At 52.7% G+C, this 12,812-nt stretch overlaps 1 protein-coding gene across 1 annotated transcript in view; it reads left to right on the top strand.

Annotated features, from left to right (window-relative positions):
• The first annotated feature begins 578 nt into the window (after window positions 1-578).
• Window positions 579-12,812, top strand: part of WDR45B (WD repeat domain 45B) — a 32,200-nt gene continuing 19,966 nt past the window's right edge. The window contains exons 1-2 of the mRNA XM_008013379.3: window positions 579-784; window positions 5,669-5,743. Of these exons, the coding sequence (XP_008011570.1) occupies window positions 718-784; window positions 5,669-5,743 (142 nt within the window). The 5' untranslated portion in view covers window positions 579-717. The remainder of the gene's footprint in view (window positions 785-5,668; window positions 5,744-12,812) is intronic.

The following is a 12,812-nucleotide window of genomic DNA, read 5'->3' as shown; positions in this document are numbered from 1 at the left end:
GGAGCCATCCTCCGTCCCACGGCGACCCCGCGCATGACAAGGCCAGACCCTCCCTCGAACGTGCTCGATGCTCCCGCCCCTCCCGCCTCGCCCCTCCTCAGTCCCTCCCCTCCCACCCCTCCTCGACCCTCCCCTCCCGCCCCGCCCTCCTTGTCCCTCCCGCCCCGCCCTCCTTGTCCCGCCCCTCCCGCCTCGCCCCTCCTCGTCCCTCCCCTCCCGCCCCGCCCCGCCTCGCCCCTCCTCGCCCCGCCCCGTCCCTCCCGGCCTCGCCCCGCCCCTCCTCGACCCTCCCCGCCCTCCTCGCCCCTCCTCGTCCCGCCCCTCCTGCCTCGCCCCGCCCCTCCCGGCCTCGCCCCGCCCCTCCGCGCCCCGCCCCTCCCCGCCTCGCCTCGCCTCTCCCCGCCCCGCCTCGCCTCGCCTCTCCCCGCCCCTCCCCGCCTCGCCCCTCCCCGCCCGGCCTTGCCTCGCCTCGCTTCGGTTAGATGCGCTCGGCGCTCCACAGGCTCCCTGGGGGACGCGCGTACACGCACGGACGTCCAGCACGCACGCACATCCAGGACGCACGCACATCCAGCACGCACGCACGTCCAGCACGCACGCACGCACGCCCGGCACTTCCGGCCGCGGCGGCCTCAGCGCCGGCCAGAGGGGACCAGACCGCCGACCCCCGCGAGCGGCATGCGGCGCTGAGGAGCGGCGGCCCAGCATCGCGGAGCCATGAACCTCCTGCCGTGTAACCCTCACGGCAACGGGCTGCTCTACGCCGGCTTCAACCAGGACCACGGTGAGGAGGCGCGAGGCGCGGCCCTGTCGCCCTGCCTGCCCGGGCCTTCCCGCAGCCCGGGGTCCCCGACTCTCCGGCCTCTCCCGGGCGCCCCTTTCCGGCCAGGCTTTCCCACCCGGGACCCCAGCCCCGCCCGAGCTCCCCGCCGAAGCCCCCGGCTCCGGCCCTCGCCGCCGCTCCCAGCCTCAGCCGGGGTCCGGACCAGGCCCGAACCGGCTCCCACCCTCCCGGCCTTTCGTCCCCCGCTCACGCCCGGGTGTGGCCGCTCCCAGCCGGCGGTCCCGGGCCGAGGTCGAGGTTGGTGGGAGACGGCGCAGAACCGCGGCCGCCCCTCCCCGCGCGCCACGCCCACTCGGGTCCTCTGGCTCCCTGCGGGCTCGCGGGTTATCGGGATTTTCCGCACAGCGTGATTGACGCGCTGCCCGGAAGCCCGTTTTGCCCCCTGCTCCTTTCAGGGTGTTTAGCGGGTAGCCCGTGGCTGAGCTGAATCCGCTTGGGTTCACGGAAACCGCGGAGTCGGCGCCCCCGACGCCTCTGGTGGCGAGTGGCGCGGGTGGGGTGCGGGTCCCACCTCCCGTCGGTTTCCGTCGGAAGCTGTCACTCTCCCACCCCCACTCCCCGGGATTTGTCCTCGTGTTTGGTGGAATAAAATGACTTAAGGGAGGCCCGAGGGAAATCCTACTGCTTTTCCCATGTCGGAATCCAGGTGTCAGCACTGGATGATTTAAAGCGCCCAGGGAAGGTGACCTCCTTCCCCGCAGGTGCTTCAGAGCGGCGCGGCCGGGTTCCCGCGGGAGGCGGGCGGGACCTGGATTCGGATGGTTGCCCCCCCACCTCCCATTTGAAGGGCGCGCTTCCCAAAGGTCATGATGGGGAAGAAAAGGAATGACCGTTATTCCGAGACAGACTTCTGCGAGGTTTTACGTGTTGGTTTTGGAAGTTTTGTCTTTGAAGAGAATCCAAGCAGGTGCTGTATGATCCCGTATTTGTGAAGACAATTTTATTTATTTATTTGTTTTATTTTGAGGCGGAGTCTAACTCTGTCGCCCAGGCTGGTGCGTTCTGGACTCACTGCAACCTCCTCCCGGGTTCAAGCGATTCTCCTGCCTCAGGCTCCGGATTAGCTGGGATTACAGGCACCCACCACCACGCCTGGCTAATTTTTGTATTTTTAATAGAGACGGGGTTTCACCGCGTTGGCCAGGCTGGTCTCCAACTCCTGACCTCAGATGATCCCCCCCCGCCTGGGCCTCCCAAAGTGCTGGGATTACAGGCGTGAGCCACCGCACCCAGCTGGATTACACGTACTTAAAAGAACTCCCTCAGTGATTCTGATGCCCTGGGGCCAATCAGGCTTCCTGGGCGCTGCCAGCTTCTCCAGGGTTGTGTGCTGGGGTTTCTCTGGGAAGAAAGTTTTGCTGAGATGGCAAGGGAGATGCCCAGCTTCCTCAGAGGGTGGTTTCCAACCCTCTGGTGTTTGTAATGCCTTCTTTTTACTGAAGTGTGCTATACCTGTAGAAGGGTGGATAGATCATAAGTGTTCAAGTGATGAATTTTCCAAACTGAACACACCTGTCACTAACAATTAAGAAATTGAATATACCTGGCCACCCTTGATTCCAATAAATGCTCCCTACCTGACTTGTGACGTCATAGATTAGTTTTGCCTACTTCTGTACTTTATTTTTGTACTTTTTTTTGTTTCTAGTTTTTTTTTTTTTTTTTTTTGAGACGGAGTTTCACTCTTGTTGCCGAGACTGGAGTGCAATGGCTCGATCTAGGCTCACAGCAAACTCTGCCTCCCAGGTTCAAGCAATTCTCCTGCCTCAGCCTCCCAAGTAGCTGGGATTACAGGCATGCACCACCACGCCTGGCTAATTTTGTATTTTTAGTAGAGATGGGGTTTCTCCATGTTGAGGCTGGTCTCGGAACTCCTGACCTCAGGTGATCCGCCCGCCTCAGCCTCCCAAAGTGCTGGGATTACATGCATGAGCCACCGTGCCCGGCCGTTTGTAGCTTTCTTACTCAACATCATGTTTGTAATTTTTTTTTTTTTCCGTATTGTTGAATATAGTTGTAGATCTTTTTTTTTTCTTTTGTATTATTGAGTATAGTTGTAGATATATTTTTTTTTCTTTTCCGAGGCAGAGTCTTGTTCCCACCCAGTCTGGAGCGCTGTGGCATAATCTCTGCTCACCGCAACCTCCGCCTCCTGGGATCAAGTGATTCTCCTGCCTCAGGCTCCCAAGTAGCTGGGATTACAGGCGCCCGCCACCGTTCCCAGCTAATTTTTGTTTTTGAGTAGAGACAGGGTTTCACTGTGTTAGCCAGGCTGGTCACGAACTCCTGACCCCGTGATCCGCCCACCTCGGCCGCTGAAGGTGCTGGGATTACAGATGTGAGCCACCATGCCCAACCAGATCATTCTTGATGTGCAGTATTCCTTTGTGCAGACATATAACAATTCATATATCCATTCTACCATAGTTGGGCATTTGGGTACTTTCCAGTTTTTGGCTATCATAAGCATAATATGAATAGTAAGAATAACGATTATTCTAGAACATGTCTTTCAGAGAGCATATGTTCACATTTCCACAAGGCATATACTCCTATATACCTGGGAGTAGAATTGACAGTATAGTAGATAGTACAAATAGTTTTCCAAAGTGGTTGTACCACTTTGCCCTCAAATGGCAGGTCTGAGAGTTCCCAAGGCTCTACACCCAGCTCACATTTGGTGTTTTCTCTTATTTTTGGTCATTTTGGTGGCTGTGTAAATCTCTCTGTGTTGTTTATTTGCATTTTCCTGACTTTGTGTTTCTTGACCATTTGGATATCCTCTTGTGACATGTCTGAGTCTTTTGCCCATTTTTCTATTGAGGACTTTGCCTTTTTCCTGTGGCTTTCTAGGAGGTGGTTTGGGTATTTCTATTTTTGTTTTTTTTTGAGACAGAGTCTTGCTGTGTTGCCCAGGTTGGAGTGCAATGGCGTGATGTCAGCTCACTGCAACCTCCCCCTCCCAGGTTCAAGCGATTCTCCTGTCTCAGCCTCCCGAGTAGCTGGGATTACAGGCACCCACCACCAAGACTGGCTACTTTTTTGTTTTTTTTTTGGTTTTTTTTTGTTTTTTTTTTTTTGAGGCGGAGTCTCGCTCTGTCGCCCAGGCTGGAGTGCAGTGGCTGGATCTCAGCTCACTGCAAGCTCCGCCTCACGGGTTCACGCCATTCTCCTGCCTCAAGACTCCCGAGTAGCTGGGACTACAGGCGCCCGCCACCTCGCCCGGCTAGATTTTTGTATTTTTTAGTAGAGACGGGGTTTCACCGTGTTAGCCAGGATGGTCTTGATCTCCTGACCTCGTGATCCACCCGTCTCGGCCTCCCAAAGTGCTGGGATTACAGGCTTGAGCCACCGCGCCCGGCCGTTTTTTGGTATTTTTAGTAGAGATGGGGTTTCTTTTTTTTTTTTTTTTTTTGAGGTGGAGTTTCACTCTTGTTGCCCAGGCTGGAGTGCAATGGCACGATCTCGGCTCACCACAACCTCCGCCTCCCAGGCTCAAGCAATTCTCCTGCCTCAGCCTCCCTAGTAGCTGGAATTATAGGCATGCGCCACCACGCCCAGCTAAATTTTGTATTTTTAGTAGAGACGAGGTTTCTCCATGTTGGTCAGGCTGGTCTCGAACTCCTGACCTCAGGTGATCCACCCGCCTCGGCCTCCCAAAGTGCTGGGATTACAGGCGTGAGCCACTGCGCCCGGCCGAGATGGGGTTTCATCACGTTGGTCAGGCTGGTCTCGAACTCCTGACCTCAGGTGATCCACCTGCCTTGGCCTCCCAAAGTGCTGGGATTACAGGCACATGCCACCATGCCTGGCTGATTTTTGTGTTTTTAGTGGGTTTCACCATGTTGGCCAGGGTGGTCTTGAACTCCTGACCTCAGGTGATCTGCCCACCTTGGCCTCCCAAAGTACTGGGATTACAGGCGTGAGCCGCCATGCCTGGCCTGTTTTGTTTTGTTTTGTTTTTTTGAGCTGGGATTGCAGGCGTGAGCCGCTGCGCCCGGCCTCGAATGGGAATTTTAAGAGGCCTTGCATTGGTCTTTCACACCCACTTGTGCAGTCATTGCAAGGAACCAGACTTCACGACATTTCATGTGAAAAATAATTGGGCGGTTTGTTTTTTTCTGTTTCCCGCCACAGCTTTGTAGAGCCAACAGTTGGACATGGTGTTTCAGGAGACGGATGCAGTCCTTGGGTCATACACAAGCATTAACACACTGTCATCTTCGCACTTAAGCACTTTGTTCAGTTTCTAACGGTGCCGTTCATTTGTGTGGCTGGTGTGTGGCTTGGAGACAGTGACCAGGATGAGTGACCTGGGTAACTCATTGAGACTCTGACAGGGTTTTAAGGAGTGAGGATGATTTATAGGTGGGAGCAAAGTCACGGGAGACCACCCTGTAAATGGGAAAGAGCATCCTTGCCTCACCTTCCCGGTTCCTGGATCTAGGACTACCTCTTGTCTCCCAGCACCCTGCCCTCCCCTCACCCGGTGTCCACAGTGGGCGGGATTGCCTGCTGGGTGGTTTTCCTCTAGAGGTTTCCTTTGCGTTTGTCACTCTTTGCCCTCCAAGCCTGGGCCACAGGGATGCCACAGAAGGACCCTGCAGTGGGGAAGCTGTGTGAGCAACTCCAAGACTCCTTTGCTAAAGGACAAACAAAATGTCCCTCATGAATGTGCTTGTCACTTAGTAACATTTCTGCAAGGAAAGGAGTTGTGACTTAGCACCTGTGGTGCCTGTGTGGTTTCAGCATCTACAGGAGCTCATAGTAGTTGCCATTTCTCCAGACCTGGGGATTAATGTCTGTCTTACACTTCTGCTTTAGGATGCTTTGCGTGTGGGATGGAAAATGGATTCCGAGTCTATAACACTGACCCACTGAAAGAAAAAGAGAAACAAGGTAAGAATTAACGGACATTTCCTAGTTTCTCCCCTTTCCAACCCTCAGAGTCTAAATTTAACCTTGCAGGTGGAGCAGGGAGGGGATGGCTGTTTCCGAGAAGTGGGTAGGGTTCATGGCCCCTCGCCAACTTGGAGGGAGCTGTCCTCTTTCTTCTGTTGAGCTTCTACAGGTGCTGAGGGATCCAGGAGTGTGCTGAGCAGGTTTGTTCACTGGCCTGATTTCTCTAGTGAATTCTAGATCAGCGTGAACTTCTCGTGCCTTTTGCCTGTCACATCAGGGATTTTTGGCAGCAGAAACCTCTTTTCAAATAAAATCTCACCTGTAACCCTGGGATGTAAAACAGTAAGTGGTGCTCTATGTCTGAGAGTTTATTTTGTAAGTCAGGGTGCATTTCCTCAGGCTGCATCCACACTGTGTACATTTGAGTCCTGGTTATGCCCTTTACCAGGTTGCTGTGCAACCTTGGGCAAATTTCTCAGCCTCCTTGGGCCTCTTTCACCACCCCCCCTTTCTGAGACAGAGTCTCGCTGTGTCGCCCAGGCTGGAGTGCAGTGGCGTGATCTCGGCTCATTGCAACCTCCGCTTCCCGGGTTCAAGCGACTTTCCTGTCTCAGGCACCCGCCACCACGCCCGGCTAATTTTTGTGTTTTTAGTAGAGATAGGGTTTCCCCATGTTGGCCAGGCTGGTCTTAAACTCCTGACCTCATGATCTGTGCACCTTGGCCTCCCAGAGTGCTGGGATAACGGGTGTGAGCCTCTGCGCCCAGCCACCTCACTTTCTTTATATGTGAAATAAGGTTGATAACAATGACTGCCTCATGGAGCTATTGTGAAAACGAGTCGGAGTGCATCAGACACACAGATCAATGCCTGCACACACGTTAGGTGCTGTGGAGTGTGTGATGCCACCATCATCATCAGGAGTAGCACCCGCATTACTCTCAGAGGAAGTCAGTGGAATTAGCGAGTGTTACAGTTGAAGTTGGTGGCTTTTCATGCATCTAATTTATAGTTACTTTGTTTCACTTGGAACAGTAAATTGGGACAGTTCTGCTTTATGCAGATAAGTAGTTGCAAAACATTTTAAAACAGCTTGACTTGCAAATCTCAGGATACTTTTTTACTAAATTGACCCAGAAGCTTACAGAAGAGTTGCAGGCATTGGTGTCCAAGTTGAATCATTAGCAGCTGTGTGGGAAAACCCCCAACCATGTTTCCTCTCCGCTCTTAACACCATGACAGTTGTCAGCACAGAAGAAGACTTCTGTGACTGACTCTGGGGGATTTTTCCCCACACACCATGCAGTGGACACCAGCTGGTGTCCTTTCAGTTCTGACACCATCTACCTAGAGACAGAGTGAGATCCCACAGGCCGAGGGCTCGGTCCCCAAGACTGCCCCAGCCCCACCGTTCTTGAGTCTGGGCCTTTAACCTCCAGACAGAAACGCTGCTGCTGATCTGATGGGCAGAGCTCAGCGGGGACGCTTGGTTGCCTGCTGCTCACTTCCTGCTGCGCAGCCTGGTTCCTGACGGGCCACCGCTGCCCGGGGCTGCGGACCACTGTGAAGGACACTGCCAAGAATACAGATGAGGGCAAGTGCAGGACAGGGTGTGGGGGAACGGGCCGTGGAGTTTCCAAGCCTGCCCTGGGCGGCCGCCCTCCAGGACCTTCCGTATGCTCAGCTGACCTCTTGGATTTTTATGTGTTTTATTTTTTTACTTCAAAATTCATTTTTCTTTGATTTTTTTCTCTCTTTTTCCATGTGTTACAAAAAATACCTTTTGGAGAGAGAGAGAGAGATATTTTTCTTCTTTTTTTCTTTCTTTTTTTTTTTTTGACGTCTTGTTCTGTCGCCCAGGCTGGAGTGCAGTGGTGCGATCTCGTCTCACTGCAAACTCCGCCTCCAGGGTTCAGGCCTTTCTCCTGCCTCAGCTTCCTGGGTAGCTGGGACTACAGGCACCCGCCACCACACCCGGCTATTTTTTTTTTGTATTTTTGGTAGAGATGGGGTTTCACTGTGTTGGCCAGAATGGTCTTGATCTCCTGACCTTGTGATCTGCCCGCCTCGGCCTCCCAAAGTGCTGGGATTACAGGCTACCTCTTGGATTTTTAAGGAAGCTTCATAGTGTCTGCATTCCTTCTCCCAGTGTGTAGGGTGGGACCCTCTCTACGGAGGGTCTTCAGACCTGCAGTCAGGTGGAGAAGATTTGAGTTCTGCTTGAGCAGGCGAAAGGAGGGCAGGAGAGAGACTCTCGTTCCTGAGGCCTAACACAGCCCACATTATAACAAAAGACTGTAGCAGGGTCTGGGTGTTAGGAGCCAGGAACTGCTGGTGAAAGCCTGTCTGTGTCTCATAACACCACAACAGCGTATTAGCAACTGCTTCCTAATTAATGAAGTGTTTACAGTAAATTCAACATTTCTTGTAAAAATGAATGTGACGGCCCATACGGTGACTCACGCCTGTAATCCCAGCACTTTGGGAGGCTGAGGTGGGCAGATTGCCTGAGCTCAGGAGTTCGAGACCAGCCTGGGCAACACGGTGAAGCCCCGTCTCTACTGCAAATACAAAAAGTTAGCCAGGCGTGGTGACGCGTGCCTGTAATCCAAATTACTGGGGGGGGGTTGAGGCACGAGAATCACTTAAACCCGGGAGGCCGAGGTTGCAGTGAGCCGAGATTGCGCCACTGCACGCCATCCTGGGCGACAGAGCAAGACTCCATCTCCCAAAAAAAAAAAAAGTTAAGAAACATCTAAAACTTCTAAATTCCAGAAAAGTATACCATTGTCATGGTTTAGCACGTCACACACATGCCCGGTCCTGTGCGTCTGCTGGCTCGGCCGTGTCTGGGGCGGGCTGTCCCTGAGCTCAGCATGCAGTCAGTTCTCACACGTGCGTGTGTGGTGTGCTCCCGTTTCCAGATTATGTGAGTAGATAGGCCCTAATGTGAAATGGATACGGTAGGGCCACACTGTCTTTTTGATGGCGCATTCAAACAGTTTGTCTCTGCACTTAGGCTCATCTGCTGCTCTGCGTCTGGGAGCTAACAGTTTAACAGTGGAGAGCAGGCCGGGCGCGGTGGCTCACGCCTCTAATCCCAGCACTTTGGGCAGACCACGAGGTCAGGAGATCGAGACCATCCTGGCCCACATGGTGAAACCCCATCTCTGCTGAAAATACAAAAATTAGCTGGGCATGGTGGTGCGTGCCTGTAATCCCAGCTACTCGGGAGGCTGAGGCAGGAGAATTATTGAACCAGGGAGTCGGAGGTTGCAGTGAGCCAAGATCTTGCCACTGCACTGCAGCCGGGTGACAGAGCGAGATTCTGCCTCAAAACACACACACACACACACACACACCAGTGAAGAGCAGCAGCAGACTTGCCCTTGTTCCTTTTTATTGTAGTACTTTGCTTCCCTGAGTGGTGGGGAAGGAAGCCTGCGTTGCAGTGTGTCTGGATCTGGGCTTGTGGCATGGTTCTCTGCAGCGTGACTGTGGCATTGAATAAGGAGCCTGTGGGCTCTGAGCAGGACGCCTCTTCCAGATACACCTTCTGCCACTTGGCAGGAACAGGAAGCTGGTAGTTCAGGGAAGCCGCCTTGGGGATCCCTGCTCTTTCAGTCTTGGGGGGGCAGCGTTCCTCCACCCTGCTCCACGACATAGGTCCTGCATCCGTTGTACACCCAGGTTTGTTCTTTCCAGAGATGGGCTGGCTGTTCTACTCTAGGAGGCCCCTGGACCCGAGGGAAGCAGCCCAGAGTGGAGAAGGCAGCTTGTCATGGTCCTCATAGTGGTGCTGTGAGATCACAGCTCAGGACTTGGATTCAGACATACCACACACAGCCGAGAGTCTACTGCCAAAAACGTTCACTGGTCATGGGAACAAATAGCAATGTTTCAAGAACGATACTTGAAGTATCCAGTGGTTGTAGAAATGTAAGAGTGTGTGGAGAAAGCTCCACTCATCACTTAAAAACACGGCTCTCTCATATTACGAAGCTGAATAGAACCTGGGTAACTTGGGCCCGGCCCAGCCAGTGAGCTTGCTGGGTCTGCAGGGTGGACAGGGTGTTCCCAGGTATTCCGCTGTCTTCAGTGCTGCCTGCTTACGCCAGTGTTCAGACACCCCTTTCCCCAGTCAGTGTCTTTGATTAGTTTCTTGTCTTTTGCAGCAGGCTCTGTTGGGAGAGTCTGGGCCTGTGGAGGTGTGGTGTAATTACATATTTTGGTTTTCATCCTGGCTGGTAACTCCCATAGCCCTGGTTAGTCTTTTTGTTTCAATATTGGCTCTCAGGGGAGGCCTCTGACCTCCTTCTACCCCTGTTCACCCTAACGTGTCCTGTCTCCCCACCGCCACCCCACCTTTCTCTTTCTTTCTTTCCTTTCTTCTTTCCTTCCTTCTCTTTTTTTCTTTCACAGAATCTCTCCCAAGCTGGAGTGCAGTGGCTCCATCTCGGCTCACTGCAACCTCCACCTCATGGGTTCAAGTGATTCTCGTGCCTCAGCCTTCCAAGTAGCTGGGATTACGGGTGCCTGCCACCACACCTGGCTAGGTTGTTTTGTTTGTTTGTTTGTTTTGTATTTTTAGTAGAGATGGGGTTTCACTACGTTGGCCAGGCTGGTCTCGAACTCCTGACTTGAAGTTATTTGCCTGCCTCGGCCTCCCAGAATGCTAGGATTATAGGCATTAACCACCACGCCCCCACCCTTTCTAATTGTGGGTCTTAAGACCCTCCCCAGAGAAGGCCGCACCCTCTGCCCCTGGGGAAGGAATGCTGATGTCACGAAGCTTCCATAAAATGCCAGGGAGACAGGGTTCCGCGAGCTTCGTGGAAGCTCTGCGCCCTTCCCCCAATACCTTGCCCTGTGCATCTGTCCATCTGTGTGCTTTGTAATATTCTTTGTTATGAACTGGTAAACATGAGGAAGTGTTTCCCTGAGTTCGGTGAGCTGTGTCAGCAAATTGAACCCAAAGAAGGGGTCACGGGAACCCCAACTTGAAGCTGGTCAGTCAGAAGTTTTGAAGGTTCTGACTTGCGACTGGTGTGTGGTGCAGACAGTCTTGGGGACTGAGCCCTCAACCTGGAGGATCTCATACGTCTCCAGGTAGATGGTGTCAACTGAGTCAGAGGATACCCAGCTGGGGTTTGCTGTGTGGTTTCTGCTTTGGTCACAGAAGTCTTCTGTGTTGATAACTGAGAGAGAGCAGAGAGAGACCATGATTAGAGGAGAGAGTTTTTCTCCACCACAAGGACTGAGGTGTACCTCAAGTTTTCCTCAGCTGGTTTAGTAGGAGCCTGTTTTGTGTCCTACGCAACCTATTGCTGCAGTTTTCGTTGCTGTTATAGAGAAGTCCAGCAGCCAGGGACCCTTAGAGATGCAGACGCTGACATCCTGGGCAGACTTGGGCATTTCTTCTTTTTGTTGGATATAGAACGTTCCAGGAGTAAATGCTCGGTGCTGCGAAGTAAAACCAGCACTCAGGCAAAAGTTTAATTCTCTCAGCAAGGCAGTTTCCCTCTGCAGAAGGGTGCCACTTGCATCAGTCAAGATGGCAAGAGCACAGAGAACAAGGAGACTGGGGGTTTTCTCCTGAACGCAGTCCCTGTCTCTGCGTCACTCCCCCATGGGCTGGGGTCTGACGGCACAATCTGAGCTGACCCGATTGGCTACTTGTACATGTTTTTCTCAATATAGAAGGGGAGGGGTATGAGGTACAGAAGTGGAGCATGTGAGACGTGCAGTTCCGGGAAACACTGGATACAGGCAACCGAGGGAACAGGTGTGAGTTGTTGATTAGAGCTGACGGGAAGCAGGTAGGCTGTTTACAGTAACCGGGGGCAAGGAAGAACAAGAAAGTTGAGTTTGAGAACAAAGGATAAGGAAGTTAGCAGGCTAAATAAACCCTTTGAAGAGAAACTTAGAAAGATTTATTGTATCTTACATTTTTCTGTAACAAGGACTGTCCTTTGTAATATTTTAGTACCAGCCCTTGGGGTCTGGAACATAGGAGGCTCTGAAAGTAACTCTGGTCTTTCTGTGGGGAGACCCTCTCTCCCTCTTCAGCCGCAGGAGGTGGGGGTCAGGTGCTATGGGAGAATCTCTTTGGCAGGGGTTTAAAAGTCCTCTCTAACTCCTGAAGTTGGGCTGTTACCTCTGATTACTTTTCATTGCAGGAAAGGCCTTAACTCTCCTCCTCTGCCTCTTCTCTTGATTCTGAAAAATCTGTTGTTCTTTTTTTTCTTTCCATGGTTAAAACTCAGAGACTGCATAGTTAACTGTGCTGGTGACTGACTGTGTTTGTCTTAATTCTTAATTCTTTTTTTTTTTTTTTTTTTAAGACAGTCTTGCTGTCTCCCATGCTGAATGGGTGCGATCCCAGCTCACTGCAGCCTCTGCCTCCCCGGTTCAAGCGATTCTCCTGCCCCAACTTGCTGAGTAGCTGGGATTAGACATGCATGTACAGGCCTGAGCCACCACACCCGGCCTTTTTATTTTTTTTAATTGAGGCAGTGTCTCACTGTGTTGTCCAGGGTGATCTTAAACTCCTGGCCTCAAGTCATCGTCCCGCCTTGGCCTTCCAGAGTGCTGGGATTATAGGTGTGAGTGAGCTGCTGCCACCACGCCTGGCAAATTTTGTATTTTTAGTAGAGACAGGGTTTTTCCATGTTGGTCAGGCTGGTCTTGAACTCCCGACCTGAGGTGATCCTCTGCCTCGGCCTCCCAAAGTGCTGGGATTACAGGTATCAGCCCCTGCACCCAGCCAACATTTCTTCTCTTAACCATTAGCCAGAATCACATCTTGCTAAGGGAATGACTTGTTGCTTTTAGAACTTGAAAAGACGGCTGCGCACAGTGGCTCACGCCTGTAATCCCAGCAATTTAGGAGGCCGTGGTGGGTGGATCGCCTGAGGTCAGGAGTTCGAGACCAGCCTGGCCAACATGGCGAAACCCGTCTCTACTAGAAATACAAACATTAGCTGGGTGTGATGATGAGCGCCTATAATCCCAGCTACTTGGGAGGCTGAGGCGGGAGAATCACTTGAACCCAGGAGGTGGAGGT

Source organism: Chlorocebus sabaeus, chromosome 16 (assembly GCF_047675955.1).
Source record: "Chlorocebus sabaeus isolate Y175 chromosome 16, mChlSab1.0.hap1, whole genome shotgun sequence".
In the NCBI taxonomy this organism is placed as follows: domain Eukaryota; kingdom Metazoa; phylum Chordata; class Mammalia; order Primates; family Cercopithecidae; genus Chlorocebus; species Chlorocebus sabaeus.
This window is presented reverse-complemented; position numbering and strand designations above follow the sequence as displayed.